This window comes from Rhinopithecus roxellana, chromosome 12 (assembly GCF_007565055.1).
Source record: "Rhinopithecus roxellana isolate Shanxi Qingling chromosome 12, ASM756505v1, whole genome shotgun sequence".
In the NCBI taxonomy this organism is placed as follows: Eukaryota; Metazoa; Chordata; class Mammalia; order Primates; family Cercopithecidae; genus Rhinopithecus; species Rhinopithecus roxellana.
The window spans coordinates 131,493,705-131,519,757 of record NC_044560.1 but is presented as its reverse complement, the minus strand read 5'-3'; the positions used below and the strand labels follow the sequence as shown (position 1 = coordinate 131,519,757).

The 26,053-nt window shown below is 51.6% G+C and overlaps 1 protein-coding gene across 1 annotated transcript; it reads left to right on the top strand.

Annotated features, from left to right (window-relative positions):
- The first annotated feature begins 15 nt into the window (after positions 1 to 15).
- Positions 16 to 25,832, top strand: ITPKC (inositol-trisphosphate 3-kinase C). Its single transcript, XM_010380831.2, has 7 exons — positions 16 to 1,346; positions 9,118 to 9,217; positions 12,146 to 12,359; positions 16,212 to 16,416; positions 20,649 to 20,750; positions 21,364 to 21,435; positions 24,336 to 25,832. Exons 1-7 carry the CDS (start codon positions 192 to 194, stop codon positions 24,537 to 24,539), a joined length of 2,052 nt encoding a protein of 683 aa, XP_010379133.1. The 5' UTR covers positions 16 to 191; the 3' UTR covers positions 24,540 to 25,832.
- The last annotated feature ends 221 nt before the right edge of the window (positions 25,833 to 26,053 follow it).

Here is a 26,053-nt window from a genome sequence, read left to right as displayed (position 1 = left end):
CCACGTCCGGTGGGGCGGGGCTTCGGGGCTTTCCCCTGTAAGGGGAGTATCGGTTAACCCTTGCGCAGCGGGGCGGGCTGGAGCTCCGCGGGCCGGAACCCGGGAGTCGGGGCTCCCCAGCCACACCCCTCGCGGGATTTAAAGGGATAGGAGTGGCCGGGTCGGCCGAAGCCCGAACCGAAGGAGCGGGCATGAGGCGCTGCCCGTGCCGTGGGAGCCTGAGCGAGGCGGAGGCCGGGGCGCTGCCCGTGGCGGCCCGCGTGGGACTAGAGGCGCCGCGAGGAGGACGGCGGCGGCAGCCGGGACAGCAGCGACCTGGGCCCGGCGCAGGGGCCCCGGCGGGGCGGCCGGAGGGGGGCGGGCCCTGGGCCCGGACAGAGGGGTCCAACCTCCACAGCGAGCCTGAGAGGGCCGGCCTCGGGCCTGCGCCGGGGACAGAGAGTTCGCAGACAGAATTCTGGACAGACGGACAGACTGAGCCCTCGACAGCTGGCCTTGGAGTAGAGACCGAGAGGCCCAAGCGAAAGACGGAGCCAGACAGGTCCAGCCTCCGGACGCATCCAGAAAGGAGCTGGTCAGAGCTGGAGACGACCTGTCCTTGGACGGAGACTGGGACAGATGGCCTTTGGACTGATCCGCGCAGGTCCGACCTCCAGTTTCAGCCCGAGGAGGCCAGCCCCTGGACACAACCAGGGGTTGATAGGCCCTGGACAGAGCTGGAAACACATGGGTCACAGACTCAGCCAGAGAGGGTCAAGTCCTGGGCTGATAACCTCTGGACCCACCAGAACAGTTCCAACCTCCAGACTCACCCAGAAGGAGGCTGTCCCTCAAAAGAGCCAAGTGCTGATGGCTCCTGGAAAGAATTGTACACTGATGGCTCCAGGACACAACAGGATATTGAAGGTCCCTGGACAGAGCCGTACACTGATGACTCCCAGAAAAAACAGGATACTGAAACAGCCAGGAAACAGCCTGGCACTGGTGGTTTCCAAACACAACAGGATACTGATGGCTCCTGGACACAACCTAGCACTGATGGTTCCCAGACAGCACCTGGGACAGACTGCCTCTTGGGAGAGCCTGAGGATGGCCCATTAGAGGAACCAGAACCTGGGGAATTGGTGACTCACCTGTACTCTCACCTGAAGTGTAGCCCTCTGTGCCCTGTGCCCCGCCTCATCATCACCCCTGAGACCCCAGAGCCTGAGGCCCAATCAGTGGGACCCCCCTCCCGGGTTGAGGGGGGCAGTGGCGGCTTCTCCTCTGCCTCTTCTTTCGACGAGTCTGAGGATGACGTGGTGGCCGGGGGCGGAGGTGCCAGCGATCCCGAGGACAGGTCTGGGGTGAGTGGGACCCATCCTGCCCGTGAGCCACATCCCCCAAAACTCCTTATTCCCCTGCCTTTGCTTAGGAAGTTCTCTACCCATTTACTCTTAGTTGCCCACCAGCAATTTCATCTCCAGGAACCTCTTCCATCCACTGACCTCCTCTCTCTGACAGCCAGGTTACTAATTCACTACAGGCACCCCCTCTTCATTCTCTCCTTTCCTCTGCCTGCACTGTCTCCACTCCTGGGGATCTACAATGGAGGGCCACTGACCGACTTCATGGGGCCCAGGAGCCCCTGAAATTGTAGGACTAAGGAGACTGCTGTGCGTGTTCACATATATTGTTGCAGCGAGAGTCTGACATCTGTCTCATCCTCTGGAATCTGAAGAACACTGGAATAGGGAGACAGGCAGGGTGTACTTTCTACCCCACATTTCTTTTTTTTTTTTTTTTTTTTTGAGGAGGAGTCTCGCTCTGTCGCCCAGGCTGGAGTGCAGTGGCGTGATCTCGGCTCACTGCAAGCTTCGCCTCCCGGGTTCCCGCCATTCTCCCGCCTCAGCCTCCGAGTAGCTGGGACTACAGGCACCCGCCACCTCGCCCGGCTAGTTTTTTTTTTGTATTTTTAGTAGAGACGGGGTTTCACCGTGTTAGCCAGGAGGGTCTCGATCTCCTGACCTCGTGATCCACACGCCTCGGCCTCCCAAAGTGCTGGGATTACAGGCTTGAGCCACCGCGCCCGGCCTACCCCACATTTCTTAATCTGGGGCCTGTGGCTGCCTTAAAGGGTTCACAGACCTTCACCACCTCTTAGCCCATTTGTATGTACATTTTTCTAGGGAGCAAAGCAATTCCCCCAGCTTTCATCAGATTAGCAAAAGGGCTGTGTGAACTCCAAACGCCAAAGGATCCTTGGCCTAGCCGGGAGCTCACCTGGTCTCCCCTGTGACCCTAGGTCCGCAAGGAGCCCTCTGCACACTCTTGTTTACTTCATCCACCCTCACCCCCAGCTTGGGTGTGGCTCTCCCCTGGTGAATCAGGAGGGCTGGCCGGGCAGGTTGAGGGAGGGCGGGACAGAGCAGAGGCCGGTGTGAAACCGGAGAGCCTCACGTGGGGCTGGGAGCGGAGTCGGGAGTCCATCAGCTTGCCAGCTTGCCAGCTGAAGCCTCTCATTGCTCTGGGGCCCCTGGCTGGAGTCTGCTCTGAGCCCCCCTCACCCCACATGCCTTCCTTGGGGACGTGTTCACACATGTGGCCCTAGCTGTGAGAGACAGACCTGCCTTAACCTGCCTGTGCCTGTGCGCAGGGGCTGACACTCCTGGGCCCCATTGCTGTTTTCTCTCTGCCTGCCCTCTCACTTCCTTGGCATCTCAGAACAGCTGGGCTGGAAGTGGGTGAATAATAATAATAACAACTAGCACTCACTCATGTTTAGCCCTGTGCTAAGTGTTGTGCTTTTATTAACTCACTCACTCCTCACAGCAGCGGTACTTTTTTTTTTTTTATCTGAGACAGTCTCCCTATGTTGCCCAGGCTGGAGTGCAGTGGTGCGATCCCGGCTCACTGCAGCCTTTGCTTCCCAGGTTCAAGTGATTCTCCTGCCTCAGCCTCCTGAGTAGCTGAGACACCAGGCACCCGCCATCACTCCTGGCTCATTTCTGTATTTTGAGTAGAGATGGGGTTTCATCATGTTGGCCAGGCTGGCCTCAAAACTCCTGACCTCAAGTTATCCACCTGCCCCGGCCTCCCGAAGTGCTGGAATTACTGGCATGAGCCACTGCACCTGGCTGAGGTAGCTACTATTGTTATCACCTTTTACGGATGAGGAAACTGAGGCACAGAGAGGTCAAGTCACTTGTCCAAGGATATACACCTTGGAAAATGCAGATTGGATTCTAATCCTTACTGTACACCAGGCACTGTTTTAAGTTTTTTCTTCTTCGTCCTTTTTTTTTTTTTTTTGGTCTTTTTTGTTGTTAAACTTGTTTTCTGTCATTTTTTATCTCAAAATAGCATCTGTCTTAATTAAGGGCTTTGTATGTGTTAACTTTGAATCCTTACGATAGCAGTGAGATTGTCTCCATTCAACAGATGGGGGCCAGGCTCAGTGGCCCAAACCTGTAATCCCAGGACTTTGGGAGGCCGAGGCAGGGGGATCACCTAAGGTCAAGAGTTCAAGACCAGCCTGGCCAACATGGTAAACCCTGTCTCTACTAAAATACAAAAATTAGCCAGATGTGTGATGGTGGGCACCTGTAATCCCAGCTACTCGGAGGCTGAGGCAGGATAATCGCTTGAATGTGGGAGGCGGAGGTTGCAGTAGCCGAGATTGTACCACTGCCCTCCAACCTGGGTGACAGAGCAAGACTCGGTCTCAAAAAAACTGATGGGGAAGCTGAGGCATAGAGAGGTGAGATTCTTTTTGCTTAGGGTTGGCCACATCAAATCAGAGCCAGGATTCTAACTCGGTTCTGACTGAGTTTCAAACCCGTCATTTAAACTCTGCAATGTGTGGCTCTGTTCCTAACTTGTCTCCCTCCCAGGCCTCCCTATCTTCAGTTTTTTTCTCATCCTTCCAGAATCTGCCTCTATGGCCCAGCTCTGTCTGCTCAGGTGCCCTCTCTGAGAGCAGTCAGGGGCTCAGTGCTGCGTTCAGAACCTCCGGTCTCTAGGCGCCTTCCCAGGATCGGCTTCCTTCCCTTCTCCTGACCCCCTCTGCTGTAACTAGGCCTGAGTACACGCTGTTCCTTGAACAACCTGCTGTCATCCTGCCTCCGTGCATTGCTCAAGCCGTTCCCACTGCCCAGCATACCCTTGCTTCCTTCTCCCTTAATTTTGAAATCCCATCTGACCGTAAAGGCTCAGCTTCCTTTCTCTCTTTCCTCCTTCCTTCCCACCATGCTGTCCTTCTTTTTTTTTTTTAATTGTGTTCCTTTTCTTTTTCTTTTTTTTGCTAGGGATGGGGTCTCGCTATCTTGCCCAGGCTGGCCTTGAACTCCTGGGCTCAAGCGATCCTCCTGCCTTGGCCTCCCAAAGCGCTAGAATTACAGGTGTGCTATCTTGTTCTTCTACTCAGACAAAAATCACTCCCTAAGCCCCTACTATGTGTTTTGTCCTATGTTAACTTTGCTGGGGAAACAGCAGTGGCCAAGACACTCATGGAGCTCCCAGGCCCATGAGAGACAGACCTATCAGCAGACAGTCACAGTTCAGAGTGGTCAGGAGGATGTGTGAGCCCAGAGGAGGTCACTGGCCAGACATAGGGTATCAGAGAGGGCTTCCTGGAGGAAGGGGCATATAAGCTGAGGTCATCGTGAAAAAAGTGTGAGAAAGCCCAGATAAGCCATCAGATCTAACTCTTTTTTCTTTTTTTTTGTGGGGGTGGTGGTGAGGGACCAGAGTTTCGCTCTGTTGCCCAGGCTGGAGTGCAGTGGCGAGATCTTGGCTCACTGCAGCCTCGGCCTCCTATATTCAAGTGATTCTCCTGCCTCAGCCTCCCAAGTAGCTGGGACTACAAGCGCACGCCGCCACACCTGGCTAATTTTTGTATTTTTAGTAGAGACAGGGTTTCACTATGTTGGCCAGGCTGGTTCTGAGCTCCTGACCTGAGGTGATCCGCTCACTTCAGCCTCCCAAAGTGCTGGGATTATAAGCATGAGCCACTGTGCCTGGCCCAGAGCTAGCATAAAACAGAGAGAGAAGATATTAAATTTATGACTAAGGGGCCCGGTTCACTGCAGCCTTTGCTTCCTGGGTTCAAGTGATTCTCCTGCCTCAGCTTCCTGAGTAGCTGAGACACCAGGTGCCCGCCACCACGCCTGGCTCATTTCTGTATTTTGAGTATAGGCTCATGCCTATAATCCCAGCACTTGGGGAGGCTGAGGCGGGAAGATTGCTTGAGCCCAGAAATTTGAGACCACCCTGGGCAACATAGTGAGATCTCGTCTCTACTAAAAGGAAAAAAGAATTAGCCAGGTGTGGTATATGCCTGTTTTCCAGCTAGTCAGGAGGCTAAAGCAGGAGGATCACTTGAGCCTGGGAGGCAGAGGTTGCCGTGAGCCACGATCACACCTCTGCACTCCAGCCTGGGCAACAGAGTGAGATCCTGTCTCAAAAAAAGAAAAATTACGATTAAAAAAATCTCGACTAACATCCTTCAGTCCAAGCATCAAAGAATGTTTCTGGAGCATCTTTTGTGTGCCAGGCCATGTGCTGGGGACATAATCGTAACCACGACAACCTCAGTCTCTGCCCTCATGAGCTTGTAGTGCAGCAAGAGTATAGGGGATAAGCTCCAAGGCACTGGGATCCAACCAGAGCTAGAACCCCAGCGCTGTGTGGGGTGATGATGCTAGGTAAGGCTTCCCCTCTCAGACCCTCTGTTTCCTCCTCTGTAACACTGAGACCATAATCTCCCTGGGGTTGTGTTTTTAGAAATTAAGTAGGTTGTGGCACACTAAGTCTTTGTCATTGTGCCTGGAATGTTCCAGGTACTTAGTAAACAGGAACCTTTATTAATCATCTTTTCCCGAGGGCTGGCAGCTGGATTGGGGAGGGACTAGCCCTTCCTGAACCCTGAAGTCCAACACCCTGACTCCCTCTTAAGCTTCCCACTGTCCCAGAGATGTCTGCGAGGTGGCTGGGCTCTGAGGGGGCTGGAGAGATGAACACGCCCCTGATCCTGGGGTAGGAGGGGGATGAGCCATACAACTTCCTTCTCTGGAGGTGACCTACTCTCCCAGTACTTGGTAAGGGACTTGACGTGCTTGTGGGGCGCAGAAGGTATTCCTGTGTGTGTATGTATTCATGAATCAGACACTACCCCGTCTCAAAAAGCTCACAGTGGCAGGGCGCGGTGGCTCACGCCTGTAATCCCAGCACTTTGGGAGGCTGAGGCGGGCGGATCACAAGGTCAGGAGATCGAGACCATCCTGGCAAACATGGTGAAACCCCGTCTCTACTAAAAATACAAAAAAAAAATTAGCCAGTGTGGTGGCGGGCGTCTGTAGTCCCAGCTTCTCAGGAGGCTGAGACAGGAGAATGGCGTGAACCCGGGAGGCAGCAGAGTGAGCGGAGATCGGGCCACTGCACTCTAGCCTGGGCGACAGAGTGAGACTCCGTCTCAAAAAAAAAAAAAGCTCATAATTTAGTCAGCATAATACAACAAAATCCCTGTTTTCTGTTTGCTTCTCTAGTTTTCTTTCTTTCTTATTTTTTTGAGTCAGGGTCTCGCTCTGTCACCCAGGTTGGAGTGCAGTGGCACAATCACTGCTCACTGCAGCCTTGCCCTCCTGGGCTCAAGTGATCCTCCCGCCTCAGCTTCCCAAGTAGTTGGGACTACAGGTGCACGCCACCACGCCTTAATTTTTAAATATTTTGCAGAGACGGGGTCTTACTATGTTGCCCAGGCTGGCCTCAATCTCCTGGGCTCAGTGATCCTCCTACCTTGGTTTCCCAGTGTTGAGATTTACAGGCATAAGTCACCGTACCCACTGCTTCTGTGGTTTCCTTTGTTCTCTGTCTCTTTCTTTCTCTACTTCTATTCATCTTTTTCTTTTTATCATTACTTTGTATCTCTCTCTTTTAGTCTTCCTATATTTGTTTTTCTTTGTTTGTTTGTTTCTTTGTTTTTGAGACAGTCTTGCTCTGTTGCCCAGGCTGGAGTGCAGTGGTGTGTTCTTGGCTCACCACAACCTCCGCCTCCCAGGTTCAAACGACTCTCATGCCTCAGCCTCCCGGGTAGCTGGGACTACAGGTGTGTACCACCACACCCGGCTAATTTTTGTGTTTTTAGTAGAGATGGGGTTTCACCATGTTGGCCAGACAGGTCTCAAACTCCTGACCTCAGGTGATTTGCCCGCCTCAGCCTCCCAAAGTGCTGGGATTACAGGCATGAGCCACCACACCAGGCCTATTTCTTTCTCTTTTAGCTATTCTATACCTGTTTCTGCATTAGTCAGGGTAGGTCAGGATTTTCTGCAGTAACAAACAGCCCCCAAATCTTAGTGACTTAGAACAGCAAAGGGTTATTTTGGTTTATATTACACATTGGTCACAGGTCAGTGGTGGGTCAGGGGCTCTGCTTCGTGCTGTCTTCACTCAGGAGCCCAGGCTGAGGGAGCTTCCATTTCTCTTCTTACTCCCTCCCCCACAGGGGAACAAACGGGGAGAGTCATAAACTGGTTCTTAAGGCTCCTACCCAAAAATGACACTTCTGCTCACAGTTCATTGACCAAAGCAAGGCCAGGTGTGGTGGCTCACACCTATAATCCCTGCACTTTGGAGACCAAGATAGGAGGATTGCATGAGGCCATGAGATCAAGACCAGCCTGGGCAACATAGCAAGATGTCGTAAAATAGCTGGGCCTGGTGGTACATGCCTGTAGTTCTGGCTACTCAGGAGGCTGGGATGGGAGGATCGCTTGAGTCCAGGAGTTGGAGGTTACAGTGAGCTGTGATGGTGCCATTGTACTGCAGTCTGGGTGACAGAGTGACACCCAGTCTCTAAAAATGAAAACAAAACAAAACAAAAAAACACAACAATCCCCAGTTCAGGAGGGCAGGGGAGTCCCTGGACTGGTAGCTGGAGCTATGTGGTAAACGTCTCTCATGACTGCCACAGTCTTTGTCGCTGTCCATGTCTCTCTGTCTGTCATCTGTGTCTGTTTGTCATCTGTGTCTGTTTCTGTCTCTCTCTGTGGTCCATCTCCATCCATCAACTCCTGCGTCTATCGTTTTCCCCAGAAGATCTGACCTGGTTTAGGGACAGAGATGGGGCTTTCAAGATTTGGGACTGGGCCCGACATAATGGCTCACACCTGTAACCCCAGGTGTGGGGTTTGGGAGACTGAGGCAGGTGGATTGCTTGAGGTCAGGAGTTTGAGAGTAGCTTGGGCAACATGGTGAATCCCCGTCTCTACTAAAAGTACAAAAATTAGCCAGGTGTAGTGGCATGCACCTGTAGTCCCAGCTACTCGGGAGGGTGAGGCAGGAGGATCACTTGAGCCTGGGAGGCAGAGATTGCAGTTAGCCAAGATCGCATCACTGTACTCCAGACTAGGTGACAGAGCGAGACCCTGTCTCAATTAAAAAAAAAAAAAAGATTTGGGACTGTGTATGTGCGGTGGAAGATATAGGGGTTGGTCGTTATCACAACAAAACCTAGTCTATTCTTACTCATAAGATCCTTACTCATAAGAGAAAGACAGAGAGATATAGTGATAAAGAAAGTGATGGCCGGGCGCGGTGGCTCAAGCCTGTAATCCCAGCACTTTGGGAGGCCGAGACGGGTGGATCACGAGATCAGGAGATCGAGACCATCCTGGCTAACACTGTGAAACCTCGTCTCTACTAAAAAATACAAAAAACTAGCCGGGCGAGGTGGCGGGCGCCTGTAGTCCCAGCTACTCGGGAGGCTGAGGCAGGAGAATGGCGTAAACCCGGGAGGCGGAGCTTGCAGTGAGCTGAGATCCGGCCACTGCACTCCAGCCTGGGCGACAGAGCAAGACTCCGTCTCAAAGAAAAAAAAAAAAAGAAAAAAGAAAGTGATGACAGAGAGGGAGAAATGGACAAAGAATTTTCCCTATTTTGCTGAGGGCTTTGGGCGATCTTGTGATTGCTAAACTAAGTGGGGCTCACTTACCCCAACAAGCCTGGGAACAGTGATCCCAGGAAGCCTCCAGCCCTGGAAAGGCTGCAGGTCCCCCTTTGTTCCTGCTCATGGCAGCACCCCTAGCCCCTGCCTTCCCTGGCCTTGGCCCTGACCCCACCCTGCTCTGCCCCCTACAGAGCAAACCCTGGAAGAAGCTGAAGACAGTTCTGAAGTATTCGCCCTTCGTTGTCTCCTTCCGAAAACACTACCCTTGGGTCCAGCTTTCCGGACATGCTGGTGAGTGGGGTGGTGGTGGACAGGGCTGGGCAGAGTCTCCTGGGCCAGGGAAAGGGATGTTCTCTGTAGTTTAGTTCCCCTACTAAACTTTGTATGTCAGGGCAGAGGGCTATTTCCTGTTATTCTGGTGGAGAGAGGGAGCTTCAACTGTGCGGACAGATGGGCCTGGGCTCAAACCCTAGTTCTGCTCTGTATTCATGGGTGACTTTGGGCAAGTTACTTTGCTTTACTGGGCTTCAGCTGCCCCATCTGTTAATGTGGAGATGATGTTACATCCCTTGTAGGGTTAACTGAAGAGTTAAAATCAAAATGTATATAAAGATTGAGGCCAGGCACGGTGGCTTACGTCTGTAATCCCAGCAGTTTGGCAGGCCAAGACAGGAGGATCGCTTGAGCCCAGGAGTTCAAGACCAACCTGGGCAATGTAGTGAGACCCCGTTTCAATTAAAAAAAAAAAGGACTGGCTGGGTGCGGTGGCTCACGCCTGTAATCCCAGCACTTTGGGAGGCTGAGGCGGGTAGATCACGAGGTCAGGAGATTGAGACCATCTTGGCTAACACAGTGAAACCCCATCTCTACTAAAAATACAAAAAATTAGCCGGGCGTGGTGGCGGGTGCCTATAGTCCCAGCTACTCGGGAGGCTGAGGCAGGGGAATGGCATGAACCCAGGAGGCGGAGCTTGCAGTGAGTGGAGATAGCGCCACTGCACTCTAGCCTGGGCGACAGAGTGAGGCTCTGTCTCAAAAAATAAAAAATAAATAAAATAAAATAAATAAAAAACAAAACCCTAAAACCCCAAAACTTAGTGATGGTTAAAAAAAAAAACTTAGTAGAAGAAAACAACCATTTTATTAACCTCACAAGTTTTGGGTCAGCAATTCAGACAGGATGGCAGGGATGGCTTTTCAGTGCTCCACAATATCTGGGAACTCAGCTACGGACACCTGGAGGCTACAAGCTGAAAACTTTTGGAGGTTCATTCACTTACATGCCTGGTGATTGATGCTGGCTATTGGCTGGGGTCTCAGATGAGGCTGCCACCTGGAAAGCCTATACGTGGCTTCGCCATGTAGCTACTTGAGCTTCCTTGCAGTATGGTGGCCTCAGAGTACTCAGATTTCTAACAAGACAGCTCAGGACTGCCTTGAAGGTAAGTGTGTCTGCCAACAGAAGTCATACAGTAGCACTTCTGCCATAAACCCTCCCATATTTAATGGGAGAGCAATATATTTTTTATTTATTCATTTAATTTTGAGATAGGATCTCACTGTTGCCCAGGCTGGAGTGCAGTGGTGCAATCATAGCTCATTGTAGCTTTGAACTCCTTGCCTCAAAGGATCCTCCCACTTCAGCCTCCCAGAGTGTTGGGATTATAGGCATGAGCCACTGTACCCAGTTTGGGAGAGCAATTAAGAGTATACTCCTTGATGGAAAAATTCTAGAAGAGCAGGGTCAGGGGTGGGTCTGAGACCCACTGAGATCAGGAGATACTGTTACAGCCAACTTTGGAAAATGTAATCCAGGCTGGACATAATCACAGCACTTTGGGAGGCTGAGATGGGAGGATCATTTGAGGCCAGGAATTTGAGACCAGCCTCGGCAACATAGCAACACTCCCTGCACCCAACATTACAATTAAAAAAAAAAAAAAATAGCTGGGTGTGTGTGCTGGGGGTGCACATCTGTACTCCCAGCTACTCTGGAGATTGAGGTGGGAGGATCACCTGAGTCTAGGAGCTTGAGGCTTCAGTGAGCTATGATTGCACCACTGCATTTCAGCCTGGGTGACAGAGTAAGATCCTCTCAAATAAAAAAAGAAAAAGAAAATATCTGAAAATACAGCTTGCCACAAGAAGAAGTTAGAATTATTATAATCTATACTCTCTGCATGGTCCAGGAAATGCTTGATCTATAAATTAACTTAAATAGGCCCTGGTTGTTAGCACCTTGGGACTCCAGGCAGTAGCAAAAGCAAATCCACTCTGGAGAGTGATGCTCTGGACTTAGATCTCACAGGATTCCCACAGATGATCACATGTGTACAATCAAAAATTACAAAACACATGAGGACATCCTGTGCTGGGAACAGGAATTGGTTTAAGCAACAGAGAACAAAAATTGACCCTTTCCTTACCGGCCCCTGGCCAAGACTTTTAAGAGTTGCAGGCCGGGCACAGTGGCTCACGCCTGTAATCCCAGCACTTTGGGAGGCCGAGGCGGGTGGATCACCTGAGGTCAGGAGTTCAAGACCAGTCTGACCAGCAAGGTGAAACCCCATCTCTGCTAAAAATACAAAAATTAGGTGGGCTTGGTGGTGTGCGCCTGTAATCCCAGCTACTTGGGGGGCTGAGGCCAGAGAATTGCTTGAACCCGGGAGATGGAGGTTGCAGTGAGCTGAGATCACACCACTGCACTCCAGCCTGGGCAACAGAGTGGGACTCTATTTCAATAAAATAAAATAAAATCGGCTGGGCGCGGTGGCTCACGCCTGTAATCCCAGCGCTTTGGGAGGCCGAGGAGGGTTGATCACGAGGTCAGGAGATCGAGACAATCCTGGCTAACGTGGTGAAACCCCGTCTCTACTAAAAATACAAAAAAAAATTAGCCGGGTGTGGTGGCGGGCGCCTATAGTCTTAGCTACTTGGGAGGCTGAGGCAGGAGAATGTAGTAAACCCGGGAGGTGGAGCTTGCAGTGAGGCAAGATCACACCACTGCAATGCAGCCTGGGCAACAGAGCAAGACTCCATCTCAAAAATAAAATAAAATCTTAAAATAATTAAAAAAAAAAAACAGTTGCAGGGAGAAAGAGCATTCCAGGAGGGTCAGGCAAGATAATGGTGACCAGAATCTGACCTGAACAGGGAGCTAGGGGGAGGTTCTCTTCCTGATCCAGTTTCTGATCCTCTCATTTATTCTGCCATCTTTAGGGAACTTCCAGGCAGGAGAGGATGGTCGGATTCTGAAACGTTTCTGTCAGTGTGAGCAGCGCAGCCTGGAGCAGCTGATGAAAGACCCGCTGCGACCTTTCGTGCCTGCCTACTATGGCATGGTGCTGCAGGATGGCCAGACCTTCAACCAGATGGAAGACCTCCTGGCTGACTTCGAGGGCCCCTCCATTATGGACTGCAAGATGGGCAGCAGGTGGGGCTGGGGCAGCCCTGAGGCAGGGGTGGAGGGCAGGGGGTGGGCATTATTGAAAATATTGGCCAGGCGCGGTGGCTCATACCTTTAATCCTAGCGCTTTCGGAGGCTAAGGCGGGTGGATCACATGAGGTCCGGAGTTCCAAACCAGCCTAGCCAACATGGTGAAACCCTGTCTCTCTACTAAAAATACAAAAAAATTAGCCGGCTGTGGTGGCGCATGCCTGTAATGCCAGCTACTCAGGAGGCTGAGGCGGGAGAATTGCTTGAACCTGGGAGGTGAAGGTTGCAGTGAGCTGAGATCGAGCCATTGCACTCCAGCCTGGGCAACAAGAGTGAAACCCTGTCTCAAAAAAAAAAAAAGAAAGAAAGAAAACAGCGCCAAGTTCATTTTCAAAGTGGTTGTACCAGTGTATCTTCCCACCACCATGTATGAGTGTTACAGTCATCCCAGATTCTCACCGGTGCTTGGTACTGTCTGTTTTATTAACTTAAACCATTCCAATGGGTTTGGAATAGGATCCCCCCTTTTTTTTTCTCTTTCAGACAGAGTCTTACTCTCTCGCCCAGGCTGAAGTGCAGTGACATGATCTCACTGCAATCTCCACCTCCCAGGTTCAAGTGATTCTCCCGTGTAAACCCCCCAAGTAGCTGGGATTCCAGGCGCCCGCCACCACACCTGGCTAATTTTTGTATTATTAGTAGAGATGGGGTTTCACCATGTTGGCCAGGCTGGTCTGGAGTTCCTGATCTGAGATGATCCAACCACCTCGGCCTCCCAGAGTGCTGGGATTATAGGCATGAGCCATTGAGTCTGGTCTGCAAGAAGTGAACTCTAATTGCTTTCTCAAGCTGGGCTCAGTGGCTCTCACCTATAATCCCAACGCTCTGGGAGGCTATATATATATACACACACACACACACACACACACACACACACAGATACACACACGCACAGATACACACACAGTCTTCAAATCTCCCATTTCACTATTTTAGTAGTCTTTTGATAAACATATTTTGATAAACAAAATAGTATTTATATTATTATTTTTTGAGACAGAGTCTCGCTCTGTTGCCCTAGCTGAAGTGCAGTAGCATGCTTATAGCTCGCTGTAGCCTTGAATTCCTGGGCTCAGGCGGTCCTCTCACCTTAGCCTCCAGAGTAGCTGGGACTATAGGTATGTCCCACCAGGTTTGGCTCTATTTTATTTTTTATAGAGACGTAGTCTCCCTGTACTGCCCAGGCTGGTCTTGAACTCTTGAGCTCAAGTGATCCTCCTTCTTCTGCCCCCTGAGTGGCTGGGACTATAGGTGCATACTGTCACACCTACCTAATTTTCAATTTTTTGTAGAGACAGGCTGTTTAGAAAAGCTCTGAAACCCTGCTTTTCCGTTCTCACACCACTGCCACAACAATGACAGCACAGAAGACTTCTGTGACCAAATGTGTCGGGTTTTTAACCCCACTCACCAAGCAACACACCAGCTGGATGTCCTCCAATTAAATTCCAACTCCATCTACCTGGAAATAGTGTTAGATTCCACAGGTTGGGGACTTAGTCCCCAAGACTGCCCCCCAGCTTTAGACACCAGTCATAAGTCCAGGCCTTCGGAACTTCTGACTGATTGGCTCCAAGTCGGAGTTCCCATGTCCTCCTCTTTGGGTTCAGATAATTTGCTGGAGTGGCTCAAAGAACTCAGGGGAACACTTACTTACCTTTACTGGTTTAATATAATGCAGGGGTCCCCAACCCCTGGGCTGCGGCCCAGTCCCTGTCCATGACCTCTTAGGAACAGGGCCCCACCGCCCCATTGTAGGAGGCCAGTGAGCATTACCACCTGAACTCCACCTCCTGTCAGACCAACTGCGGCAGGAGATTCTCTGGAGGGCTAACCCTGTTGTGAACTGTGCCTGCCAGGGATCTAGATTGTATGCTCCTATGAGAATCTAACTGATGCTCGGTGAGCTGAGGTAGAACAGTTTCATCCAGAAACCATCCCCCTCACAGTCTATGGGAAAAATTGTCTTCTACAAAACCAGTTCCTGGTGCCAAAAAGGTTGAGTGCTGCTACAAAGGATACTGCAAAAGATGAAGAGATGTGTAGAGCAAGGTATGGGGAAAGGGGTGTGGAGGTTTTTTTTTTTTTTTTTTTTTTTTTTGAGACGGAGTCTCTCTCTATTGCCCAGGCTGGAGTGCAGTGGCGCAAGCTCCGCTCACTGCAAGCTCCACCTCCTGGGTTCCCGCCATTCTCCTGCCTCAGCCTCCCGAGTAGCTAGGACTACAGGTGCCCGCCACCATTTTTTTGTGTTTTTAGTAGAGATGGGGTTTCACCTTGTAGCCAGGATGGTATTGACTTCCTGACCTCGTGATCCACCCGCCTCGGCCTCCCAAAGTGCTGGGATTACAGGCGTGAGCCACCACGCCCGGCCCAATCCTTGGGTTTTTATGGAGGCTTTATGACACTAGCATTCCTTCCCCCAGGGTATAGGGTGGGATCCTCTCTGGGGAGGGTCCTGAGACCCACAGTCAGGAAGATGGGGAGAGATTAGAGTCCTGCCTTGGGGCAGGTGAAAGGAGGGCAGGAATAGGTTAGAGAGATTCGGGTTTCTTGGGGCCAGCTCCTGAGATCTAACACACCCAAAATTATAACAAAAGGCTGTGGCCGGGCGCAGTGGCTCATGCCTGTAATCCCAGCACCTTGGGAGGCCAAGGCAGACAGATCACTTGAGGCCAGGAATTAAAGACAAACCTGGACAACATGGTGAAACCCTGACTCTACTAAAAAAATACAAAAATTTGCCAGGTGTAGTGGTGCACTCTTATAATCCCAGCTACTTGGGGAGGCTGAGGTGGGAAGATCACTTGAACCCGGGAGGTGGAAGTAGCAGTGAGCCAAGTTCACACCACTGTACTCCAGCCTGGGTGATAGAGCAAGACTCTGTCTCAAAAAAAAAAAAAAAAAATGCTGGGTGCAGAGGCTCACACTTACATGGGAGACCGAGGCAGGGGGATCATGAGGTCAGGAGTTCGAGACCAGCCTGGCCAACATTGTGAAATCCCATCTCTACTAAAAATAAAATTATCTGGGTGTGGTGGCGGGCACCTGTAGTCCAAGCTACTCGGGAGGCTGAAGCAGGGGAATCACTTGAACCTGGGAGGTGGAGGTTGCAGTGAGCCGAGATCATTGCCATTGCACTCTAGCTGGGCGTCAAAAAAAAAAAAAAGATTGTAACAAGGGCTATGGGAGTTACAAGCCAGGAACCATGGACGGAAACCAATATACATTGTAACTAACACCACACAGGGTCTAGCTATGTTGCCCAGGCTGATCTTGACTTTCTAGGCTCCAATGAACCTCCTGCCTTGGCCTCCCAAAGTGTTGGGATTATAGATGTGAACCACTGCACCTGGCCCTACCTTTAATTTAGTCCAGTTTGTTGGTTTTTTTCATTGTGTTTAAGAAATCTTTTCCTATTCCAAGATCATGCAAATATTATGTTTTCTTCTACAAGCTTTATTGTTTTAGCTATCACATTTAGACCTACGTTCCAGCTAGAATTAATATTTCTGTGTGTGGGAGGTAGGGATCAGGTTCACTTTTTTCCGTATGGATATCCTGTTGACCCAGCACTGTTTATTGAAAAGACTTCCCTTTCCCCACTGAATTGCAGTGCCTTGTCATAAACTGCACAACTCTATGTGTGTGTCTCTGTGGACTCTGTTGTATTCCGTGCATTGATTTGCCCATTCTTGTGTCTCGCTGTGGCTTTATGTCTTATTATCGGGAAGGGTAAGCCCTCCAGTTTGTTCTACATAATTTCCTTTGTCACATCCTCTGTGTGCTCAGGACCTACCTGGAAGAGGAGCTAGTGAAGGCACGAGAACGTCCCCGTCCCCGGAAGGACATGTATGAGAAGATGGTGGCTGTGGACCCTGGGGCCCCTACCCCTGAGGAGCATGCCCAGGGTGCGGTCACCAAGCCCCGCTACATGCAGTGGAGGGAAACCATGAGCTCCACCTCCACCCTGGGCTTTCGGATCGAGGGCATCAAGGTGAGGACCAGGAACCGCCTGTCCTGTTCTGGGAAGGCCTATAGCCAGGTCCCAGGCAGGGCTTCTTGAGCAAAGCTGGGAGAGAGTGCAGGAGATGGTGGAGGAAGAAAGCCTCTTTCTTACCCCTACACGTATCAGAGCCCATGTTCTGTTTATCCATCTGCCTGAGCATCTCCTGAGTCCATCTTTTCTTCCTCCTCTTCTCCGTGGTCATGTCCTAGTCCAGCCCCATCTTCTCCTGCCTTGATCTCCCTGGGCGTCCCAGCCCTGGTCTCCCTGCAGCACAAGAACTGGAGGCATCCCTTTACCCCAGCTATGGAGAAGGTTTCTCTTTTTTTTTTTTTTTTTTTTGAGACGGAGTCTCGTTCTGTTGCCCCGGCTGAAGTGCAGTGGCGCGATCTCAGCTCACTGCAAGCTCTGCCTCCCAGGTTCCTGCCATTCTCCTGCCTCAGCCTCCCGAGTAGCTGGGATTACAGGCGCCCGCCACCTCGCCCGGCTAGTTTTTTGTATTTTTAGTAGAGACGGGGTTTCACCGTGTTAGGCAGGATGGTCTCGATCTCCTGACCTCGTGATCCACCCGTCTCGGCCTCCCAAAGTGCTGGGATTACAGGCTTGAGCCACCGCGCCCGGCCGGTTTCTCTTTTTCTTTCTTGCATTCCTTTTTCTTTGGCAAATTAAATATAATTGAATAGGCCAGGCATGGTGGCTCATGCCTGTAATCCCAGCACTTTGGGAGACCAAGGCAGTAGGATTGCTTGAGGCCAGGAGTAGTTCAGGACTAAGCTGGCCAACATAGGGAGCCTCTGTTTCTAGAAGAAAAAAAAAATTGTTTGAATAGCTAGTCACACAGTTCAAAAGTCAAAATAATATTATAAAAAGGTAAATGTGGAGGAATTTCTCTCCCAACTCTGGTGCTGTCCTTCCCATTCTGTCCCTCTACCCCTCCACCTGCTCGTGGGGAACCACTTTATCAGTTTCTTGTATTTCTTCCTGTTAGTGCAAGTAAACAGAGTTGTAGATCCAAAATGTTCCTCGGTACGCATACTGACTGGTACTTGGCTATTTTCACTTAGTAGTAACATCCTGGAGAGTTTTCCACATCATTCCATAGAAAGCCTCCTCTTTCTTACTGTTTTTCTTCCCCCCACAGCTATGTAACACTGTTTTTTGTTTTTGTTTTTGTTTTTTTTTTGAGTCGGAGTCTTGCTCTGTCGCCCAGGCCGGAGTGCAGTGGTGCAATCTCAGGTCACTGCAAGCTCCGCCTCCCAGGTTCACACCATTCTCCTGCCTCAGCCGCCCAAGTAGCTGGGACTACAGGTGCTCACCACCACACCCAGCTAATTTTTTGTATTTTTAGTAGAGACGGGGTTTCACCGTGTTAGCCAGGATGGTCTCGATCTCCTGACCTCGTGATCTACCCGCGTCGGCCTCCCAAAGTGCTGGGATTACAGGCGTGAGCCACCGTGCCCGGCCCGCACTGTTTTTGCGACTGTGCCTGGTCCCCTATAGGCAGACCCCGGGTTGTTTCCATTTTTTGCCATTAGCAGGCCTCAAAGAATCACTTTGTACATAAGACATTTTGCAAGTATGCAGATTGAGCTGTAGATTTCCAGAAGAAGGACTCCTGGGTCAAAGATTAATTGCATGGGTAATTTGCTAGAGATTACCAAACTTCCGCTATTGGTGTTATGCCACCACACATCCCACCAGCAGTGTATGAGAATGCCTGTTTCAGAGCCAACCATGCCAGTCTCCTGTTCAAAACCCTTCTGTGGCTCCGTAGTACCTTGAAGCAAAGTTCCATAGGCTGTAGGGCCCTCTAGGGTCTAGCCTCATCTCTCTCTCTCATTCTTCTCTTTTCTTTTTTTTTGAGAAAGAGTCTCGCTCTGTCACCCAGGCTAAAGTGCCATGGCACAATCTCAACTTACTACAACCTCCACCTCTTGGGTTCAAGCGATTCTCCCACCTCAGCTTCCTGACTCGATGTGATTACTGGCATGCACTACCATGCCTGGCTAATTGTTCTTTTGTTTTTGTTTTTGGAGACAGAGTCTCGCTCTGTTGCCCAGGCTAGAGTGTAGTGGTATGGTCTTAGCTCACTGCAAACCTCCGCCTCCCGGTTCAAGCGATTCTTCTGCCTCAGCCTCCCGAGTAGCTGGGATTACAGGTGTGCGCCACTGCTCCTGGCTAATTTTTGTATTTTTAGTAGAGACAGGGTTTCACCATATTGGCCGGGCTGGTCTTGAACTCCTAACCTTGTGATCCGCCCCCCTCGGCCTCCCAAAGTGCTGAGATTACAGGTGTGAGCCACTGCGCCCAGCCTATTGTTTGTATTTTTAAGAGAGATGGGGTTTCACTATGTTGGCCAGGCTGATCTTGAACTCCTGGCCTCAAGTGATCTGCCTGCCTTAGCCTCCCAAAGTGCCTGGATTATAGGCGTGAGCCACCACGCCCAGCCTCTCATTCCTCTCTTTTCGTTTACCTTCAGGCACAGTAAAGCACTTTCATTTGCTTGAAATAGGCTTGCTTTTTCCTGCCACAAGGCCTCTGCACACCTTTGCCAGGAATGCTTTTCCCTCTATTTTATTTTATTTTATTTTTTGAGGCAGTGTCTCACTCTGTCGTCACCCAGGCTGGTGGCGTGATCACAGCTCACTGCAGCCTCAATCTCCTAAACTCAAGCGATCCCCCCACCTCAGCCTCCTGAGTAGCTGGGACACAGGTGCATGCCACCACACCCTGGTCTCTTCCGCCTGTGTCTCCTGGTCTGGTTGATTCTCAGTCATTTTTCTGTCTCCTTTCAAATTTTACTTCCTCAGGGAAGCCCTCCCTGATTTCTATTCTACTAGATCAGAGTCCCCCCCTTCACCTCCTCATAGCTCCTTATACTCTTTCATTATTCTTTTCTTCCTTTCTGATCATCTTACTCAGTGTCTGCCCCCTCATCTGACTGTGTCTGTCCTGTTACCCCCTATTGCCAAGTGCCCACATAGCACCTGGCACAGTGTGGCAGATGACTTAGGTGGGTTCTCTGAGTCCCACTCAAACATAACAGATAACATTAGTCTCATTAGTCTCAAATAACTATGTGCCAGGCACTGTGCTGTGCATCCTACACAGCTGGTCTCCTCTAATCCTTACACCAGCCTTAGCGAGTAGACACCAACACAATTCCCATTTTCCAGATGAGGAAACTGAGGCTGAGGCAGGTGAAATGACTTAAGACCCTCCAGCTAGAAAAGAGCAGAGTCACGGCCGGGCGCAGTGGCTCACGCCTGTAATCCCAGCACTTTGGAAGGCTGAGGCAGGCGGATCACGAGGTCAGGAGATCGAGACCATCCTGGCTAATACGGTGAAGCCCCGCCTCTACTAAAAATACAAAAAAATTAGCTGGGCGAGGTGGCGGGCACCTGTGGTCCCAGCTACTCAGGAGGCTGAGGCAGGAGAATGGCGTGAACCCGGGAGGCAGAGCTTGCAGTGAGCCGAGATTTCACCACTACTCCAGCCTCGGTGACACAGTAAGACTCTATCTCAAAAAAAAAAAAAAAAGAGCAGAGTCACGATTCAAAGCCAGCTCCACCCCGCTCCAAAGCCCACTTTGCTAGACGGGTTCAACCAGGAGGTTCAAGGTTGGAAGGGTGTGGAAGGACTGGGCTCAGACATGTGACCTGGGGCTGGGTCGAGCTGGGGCTGGGCAGGTAGGCTGGCTTCCTCCTCTGGCAGCAAGCGTGCAGGCAGGCGGGTGGCCCTGGGAATTTGCCTTTTTTGAGACGGAGTCTTATTCTGTTGCCCAGGCTCGAATGTAGTGGTGCAATCTCTGCTCACTGCAACCTCTGCCTCCTGGGTTCAAGTGATTTTCCTATCTCAACCTCCCGACTAGCTGGGATTACAGGTGCCTGCCACCACACTTGGCTAATTTTTTGTATTTTTGGTAGAGACGGGGTTTCACCATGTTAGCCAGGCTGGTCATGAACTCCTGACCTCAAGTGATCCTCCCGCCTCAGCCTCCCAAAGCGCTAGGATTACAGGCATGATCCCAAACCTGGGACCATAGGTGCACACTACCACACCAGGCTTTTTTTTTTTTTTTTAAATAGAGATGGGGTCTTGCTATGTTGCCCAGGCTGGTCTTGGCCACTGCGCCTGGCCTCCTGGGAGGTATTTGAGGTTGCTGGGTATTGGCGTGGGAAGGAAAAGGCCATGACCCTGCCCCTCCACATCCTGCCCTACAGAAGGCAGATGGGACCTGCAATACCAACTTCAAGAAGACACAGGCACTGGAGCAGGTGACAAAGGTGCTGGAGGACTTCTTGGATGGAGACCACATCATCCTGGTGAGTGAGACACCTGTGTCCCAGAAAGTAGCAGCTTAAGACAGCCTCTGTTTATTCTTGCTCCAAAGTCAGTGGTCTTCTGCTTTGGGTGGGGCTGGACTGATACTGGCTGGCTTTGCTCAGTCTGAGGTCAGCTGGTGGCTTGGCAAGGCTGGCTGGTCCAGGGTGGCCCTGCTCCCAGCTCTGCCGGTTGGCTCATGACTTGGCCGCATGTCTCTTGATAGCAAGATGGCCTGGACTTGTTCTCACAGTGGAGGCAGGGGGCCAAGAGAACAAGTAAAAATGCAAGGCCTCTTGTTGCCTGGGCTCAGAATGGCCACCATCATTTCTGCCGTTCACCAAGTCATGTGACCCAGCCTGGATCGAATTGGGTCGGGAGACAGACTCCGCTTCTGGATGGGAGTGGAAATTCATGGAATCCACCACTTTTCTCCATGCCACCTTGATGAATCCAAGCCTTCACTCCTCCGCCCTGTCTTCCCCATGGCTCCCGTATTCCATCCTGGCTAGAGCCTGCCTACTCCTTTGGGGGAATGGGGTAAGGTCAGAGCTCAAGGTGGTCAAGGCCCCACAAAGTCCCCATGCTAACCAAGGAACCCTCCCTGTCACACAGCAAAAGTACGTGGCACGCCTAGAAGAACTTCGTGAAGCTCTGGAGGTCTCCCCCTTCTTCAAGACCCACGAGGTGCGAGCCCTTGCTGCCATGGGTGGATATAGGGTTGTCGGGGTCCAGGTACATGGGGGGGAACCATTGATGAGTTACAGGTCAAAAGATATAAAAAGGAGCTGGGTGTGGTGGCCCACACCTGTAATACCAGCGCTTTGGGAGGCTGAGGCGGGAGGATTGCTGGAGCCCAGGAGTGCCAAGACCAGCCTGGGCAACATAGCAAGACCCTGTCTGTATTTAAAAAAAAAAAAAATGCCGGGTGCAGGGGCTCATGCTTATAATCCCAGCACTTTGGGAAGCCAAGGCGGGCAGATCACCTGAGGTCGGGAGTTCGAGGTCAGCTTGACTAACATGGGGAAACCCCATCTCTACTAAAAATACAAAATTAATCGGATGTGATGGAGCATGCCTGTAATCCTAGCTACTCGGGAGGCTGAGGCAGGAGAATCTCTTGAACCCGGGAGGTGGAGGTTGCGGTGAGCCGAGATCATGCCATTGCACTCCAGCCTGGGCAACAAGAGCAAAATTCTGTCTTAAAAATAAATAAATAAAAACAGCATCTACTGAGAGCTGACTGTGCCAACCACTGGGAGGCACCTGATGAGTAGGGCTGGTACCATCATCCCGATTCTACAGAGGAGGAAACCAGTCATCAGTAGCAGTCCACGAGGCCTGAGAAGTCACTGGCTCTTTCTAAGTGAAGGCATTATCCAATTCTAGTTTTTAAAATTTTTTTTTTGGTCAGAGTCAGGGTCTCACTGTGTTGCCCAGGTAGGAGTGCAGTGGCGCAAGCATAGGTCACTATAGTGTCAATCTCCTGGGCTCAAGTGATCCTCCTGCCTGGACCACCTGTCACTGGAACTACAAGTGTGCACTACCATGACCAGCACACAATCCCATTCTTTAGTCTCTGCCAGGCTCTCCTCACTTATTCTGGGTCCTGAAGGAATTTGAGTTTGGACTGTGGCTTAGCAAAGGCCAGGCACAGTGGCTCATGCCTGTAATTCCAGCACTTTGGGAAGTTGAGGCGGGAGGATCGCTTGAGCTCAGGAGTTCGAGACCAGCCTGGGCGATATAGTGAGACCTTGTCTCTCTTTTTTTTTTTGAGACGAAGTCTTGCTCTGTCACCCAGGCCGGAGTGCAGTGGTACACTCTTGGCCCGCTACAAGCTCCACCTCCTGGGTTCATGCCATTCTCCTGCCTCAGCCTCCCGAGTAGCTGGGACTGCAGGTGCCTGCCACCACGCCCGGCTAATTTTTGTATTTTTAGTAGAGACAGGGTTTCACCGTGTTGACTAGCATGGTCTCAATCTCCTGACCTCATGATCTGCCCTCCTCAGCCTCCCAAAGTGCTGAGATTACAGGCGTGAGCCACTCTGCCTGGCCTTATATTTAAAAAAAAAAAACAGCTGCCAGTAGCGGTGCTCACGCCTGTAATCCCAGCACTTTGGGAGGCCAAGGCGGGCAGATCACGAGGTCAGGAGATCGAGACCATCCTGGCTAACATGGTGAAACCCCGTCTCTACTGAAACATACAAAAAATTAGCCAGGCTTAGTGGTGGGCGCCTGTAGTCCCAGCTGCTGGGAAGGCTGAGGCAGGAGAATGGTGTGAACCCGGGAGGTGGAGCTTGCAGTGAGCTGAGATTGCACCACTGCACTCCAGTCTGGGTGACAGAGCGAGACTCCATCTTAACAACAACAAAAAAAATTAGCCGGAAATCACTTGAACCCAGTAGGTGGAGGTTGCAGTGAGCTGAGATTGTGCCACTGCACTCCAGCCTGGGCAACAGAGTGAGACTCTGTCTCAAAAAAAAAAAAAAGAGGCCGGGCACGGTGGTTCAAGCCTATAATCCCAGCACTTTGGGAGGCCGAAACGGGCGGATCACGAGGTCAGGAGATTGAGACCATCCGGGCTAACACAGTGAAACCCCCTCTCTACTAAAAAAATACAAAAAACCAGCCGGGCGCGGTGGCGGGCGCCTGTAGTCCCAGCTACTCGGGAGGCTGAGGCAGGAGAATGGCGTGAACCCGGGAGGCAGAGCTTGCAGTGAGCTGAGATCCAGCCACTGCACTCCAGCCTGGGCGACAGAGCGAGACTCCGTCTCAAAAAAAAAAAGAAGAAGAAAAAACCAAAGGCATGGTGGTGCATGCCTGTAGCCTCAGCTACTCAGGAGGCTGAGGCAGGAGGAGGGCTTGAGTCCAGGAGGTCAAGGCTGCAGTGCATTTTGATCATGCCTCACACTGAACATTTGCTGTGTATCTGCTATGTACCAAGCACTGTCTTAAGCACTTAATGTAGATTAATTCATATATATAATATGCCCAGCAACCTCTGAGGTAAATGATCCTACAGTCGACCCCTTTTCCTCAGATGATCTCTTCCAATCCCCCAGCCGATGCTACAAACTGTGGATAGTACTGAACTATAGACTGTGTTTTCTTAGTCTGATAACCAAGGTGGTTCCTAGGTGACTAGTGGGTGGGTGGCGGATACAGCATGGACACGCTGGACAAAGGGATGATTCGCATCCCAGGTGGTATGGAGCAGGATGGCGCAAGATTTCATCACAGTACTTAGGACGGTGTGCAATTTAAAATTTACGCATTGTTTATTTCTGGAATTTTCCATTTAATATTTTTGGATCACAGTTGACTGAGAGTAACTAAAACCAAAGAAAATGAAACCACTGACTGGGGACTAACTGTATTACTCTCACTTTGTATATGAGGACGCAGAACTACAGAGAGGTTAAGACACCTGCCCAAGGCTGCACAGCCAGGAGGTGGCACAGCCAGGATCTGAATCAGGTAGCCAGGTTCCAGGGTTCATGCTGTCAACCACCCAGCTCTGCTGCCTGTCAGGAAGGGACCTTGGCCAGTGCCTGCTCCTTCCTTAACTTCCCGTCTCTCCCCCGGCAGGTGGTAGGCAGCTCCCTCCTCTTCGTGCACGACCACACCGGCCTGGCCAAGGTCTGGATGATCGACTTCGGCAAGACGGTGGCCTTGCCCGACCACCAGACGCTCAGCCACAGGCTGCCCTGGGCTGAGGGCAACCGTGAGGACGGCTACCTCTGGGGCCTGGACAACATGATCTGCCTCCTGCAGGGGCTGGCACAGAGCTGAGCTGCTCAGCCACCGCCAGGTTTAATTGGATGGTGCCAGTCTGGCTGGAGGAGCCCTGAGATGCCATGGGGGGCCTGAGGTTGGCCATGGGGGAGCTGGCCTCCAAGGACGGGAGAGATTGTGTCATGTGCCACAGGAGACCAACGTGGAAAGGTCTGAAGGGCCTTAGGAGATCAGGTAGCACCTGGCCCCATCATGATGCAGGGGCTATGGGGACCTGGAAGGAACATGACGAGGCAGTGAGTCAGAAAAACCAGAACGGGGTCCCCCGATCTGCTGGGAAGGCTTCTGAGGGGCTGCCCTGAGAGCATTCACTTCAGATGTCACAGGGTATGGCGTGACAGGGTGCCTGTGGACGCATGAATCACTTCTAACCTGCCTCCCTGTCAGCCTCCAGGCTGCCAGCTGGCTGAGGTCTGGGACTGGGTCAGGCTCATCTGTGGTGCCTCAGAGGGTCAGGCATCGTTGGTGAACAGATGCAGGCACTGCTGGACCATCTAGGGAGAGTGACAGTCCACGTCTTCACCAGGGAGCCATTTGAGTGCTAAGGGACAAGAGGCTCAGAGGGCATGACCCCATGGGACTGGACACAGCCTGAGGGCTGATACCGCTGGGCGGTATCCTGCCCTGCTGTGGCCCTGTAGGATCCTCCATGTCCCTCAGAGGACTCTGCTGACCTCCTGCAGACCCAAACCACAGCCACATCTGTGCCAGCACTGTGACAGTACTTCGCTCCTCTGTGCACCAGATCCGGCCTCAGGACTTCCACCTCCTGCCTGACCCCCCGGCTTCTCCCTCCTTTCTCCTAGCAAACTGCAGTGGCAGAAAGGAGGTTCAGAGGCTGGGAAAGTGGGCCTCCCCCTGCGACTTAAGAGCTGCCGCACTCAGGAGGGCCCCATCCAATCCCCGGCCGCTGCAGGGAAAAACACTGGGTGTGTCAGAGGCACAGGGTGGGTGGGGCTGCCAGCCACAACCCTGGCCTGCAGCCTGATTCAAACCAAAGACTATAGAACCCTGGGGTGTGGCTAATGCCCCCTCCAGCACGCATAGCCAGGTCTTCCTGGCCCTTGAGGCTGGGCTGGCGGATAGGCACCTACCTCTTCCCTAAGCTGAAGCTCCCACACTTTCTTCCAGGGCTGAGGAGACGCTCTCCTTTTCTGCTGACCATCTTGATACTTATTTATACGAGGGGCAGTTGCTGCACGGGGTAGTACTGGGAAGCGGGAGGCAGAATGGCTCTGCTGAGCCTCCTGCCTGTGACAAAACCCCAATAAACAGGACATTCAGAGCCAATGTTGTAGAGCTTTTTATTTTGCATCTGGAGTGTATTTGGGCACTTGGGCTGGGTGGGGTAACAGGATAATGAGCAGTTTGGGAAAGAGGCAGGCTCCGAGCAGGCTGGTTCACTCACTTGGCACTCACTGGGTGGCTATTATTGTGCCTGGATGTGTTACAATGCAGGGGACACGGTGGTGACCAAGGCTGCTCCAAGCCCTGGCTGGGATGGGGGATGC

Excerpts from the sequence above, each read along its gene's own strand:
- ITPKC (XM_010380831.2), top strand. The coding sequence starts at position 192 with ATGAGGCGCTGCCCGTGCCGTGGGAGCCTGAGCGAGGCGGAGGCCGGG. Across the intron at positions 12,360-16,211 it reads GACTGCAAGATGGGCAGCAG|GACCTACCTGGAAGAGGAGC; the intron begins GTGGGGCTGGGG and ends CTGTGTGCTCAG. Across the intron at positions 21,436-24,335 it reads CCTTCTTCAAGACCCACGAG|GTGGTAGGCAGCTCCCTCCT; the intron begins GTGCGAGCCCTT and ends CTCCCCCGGCAG.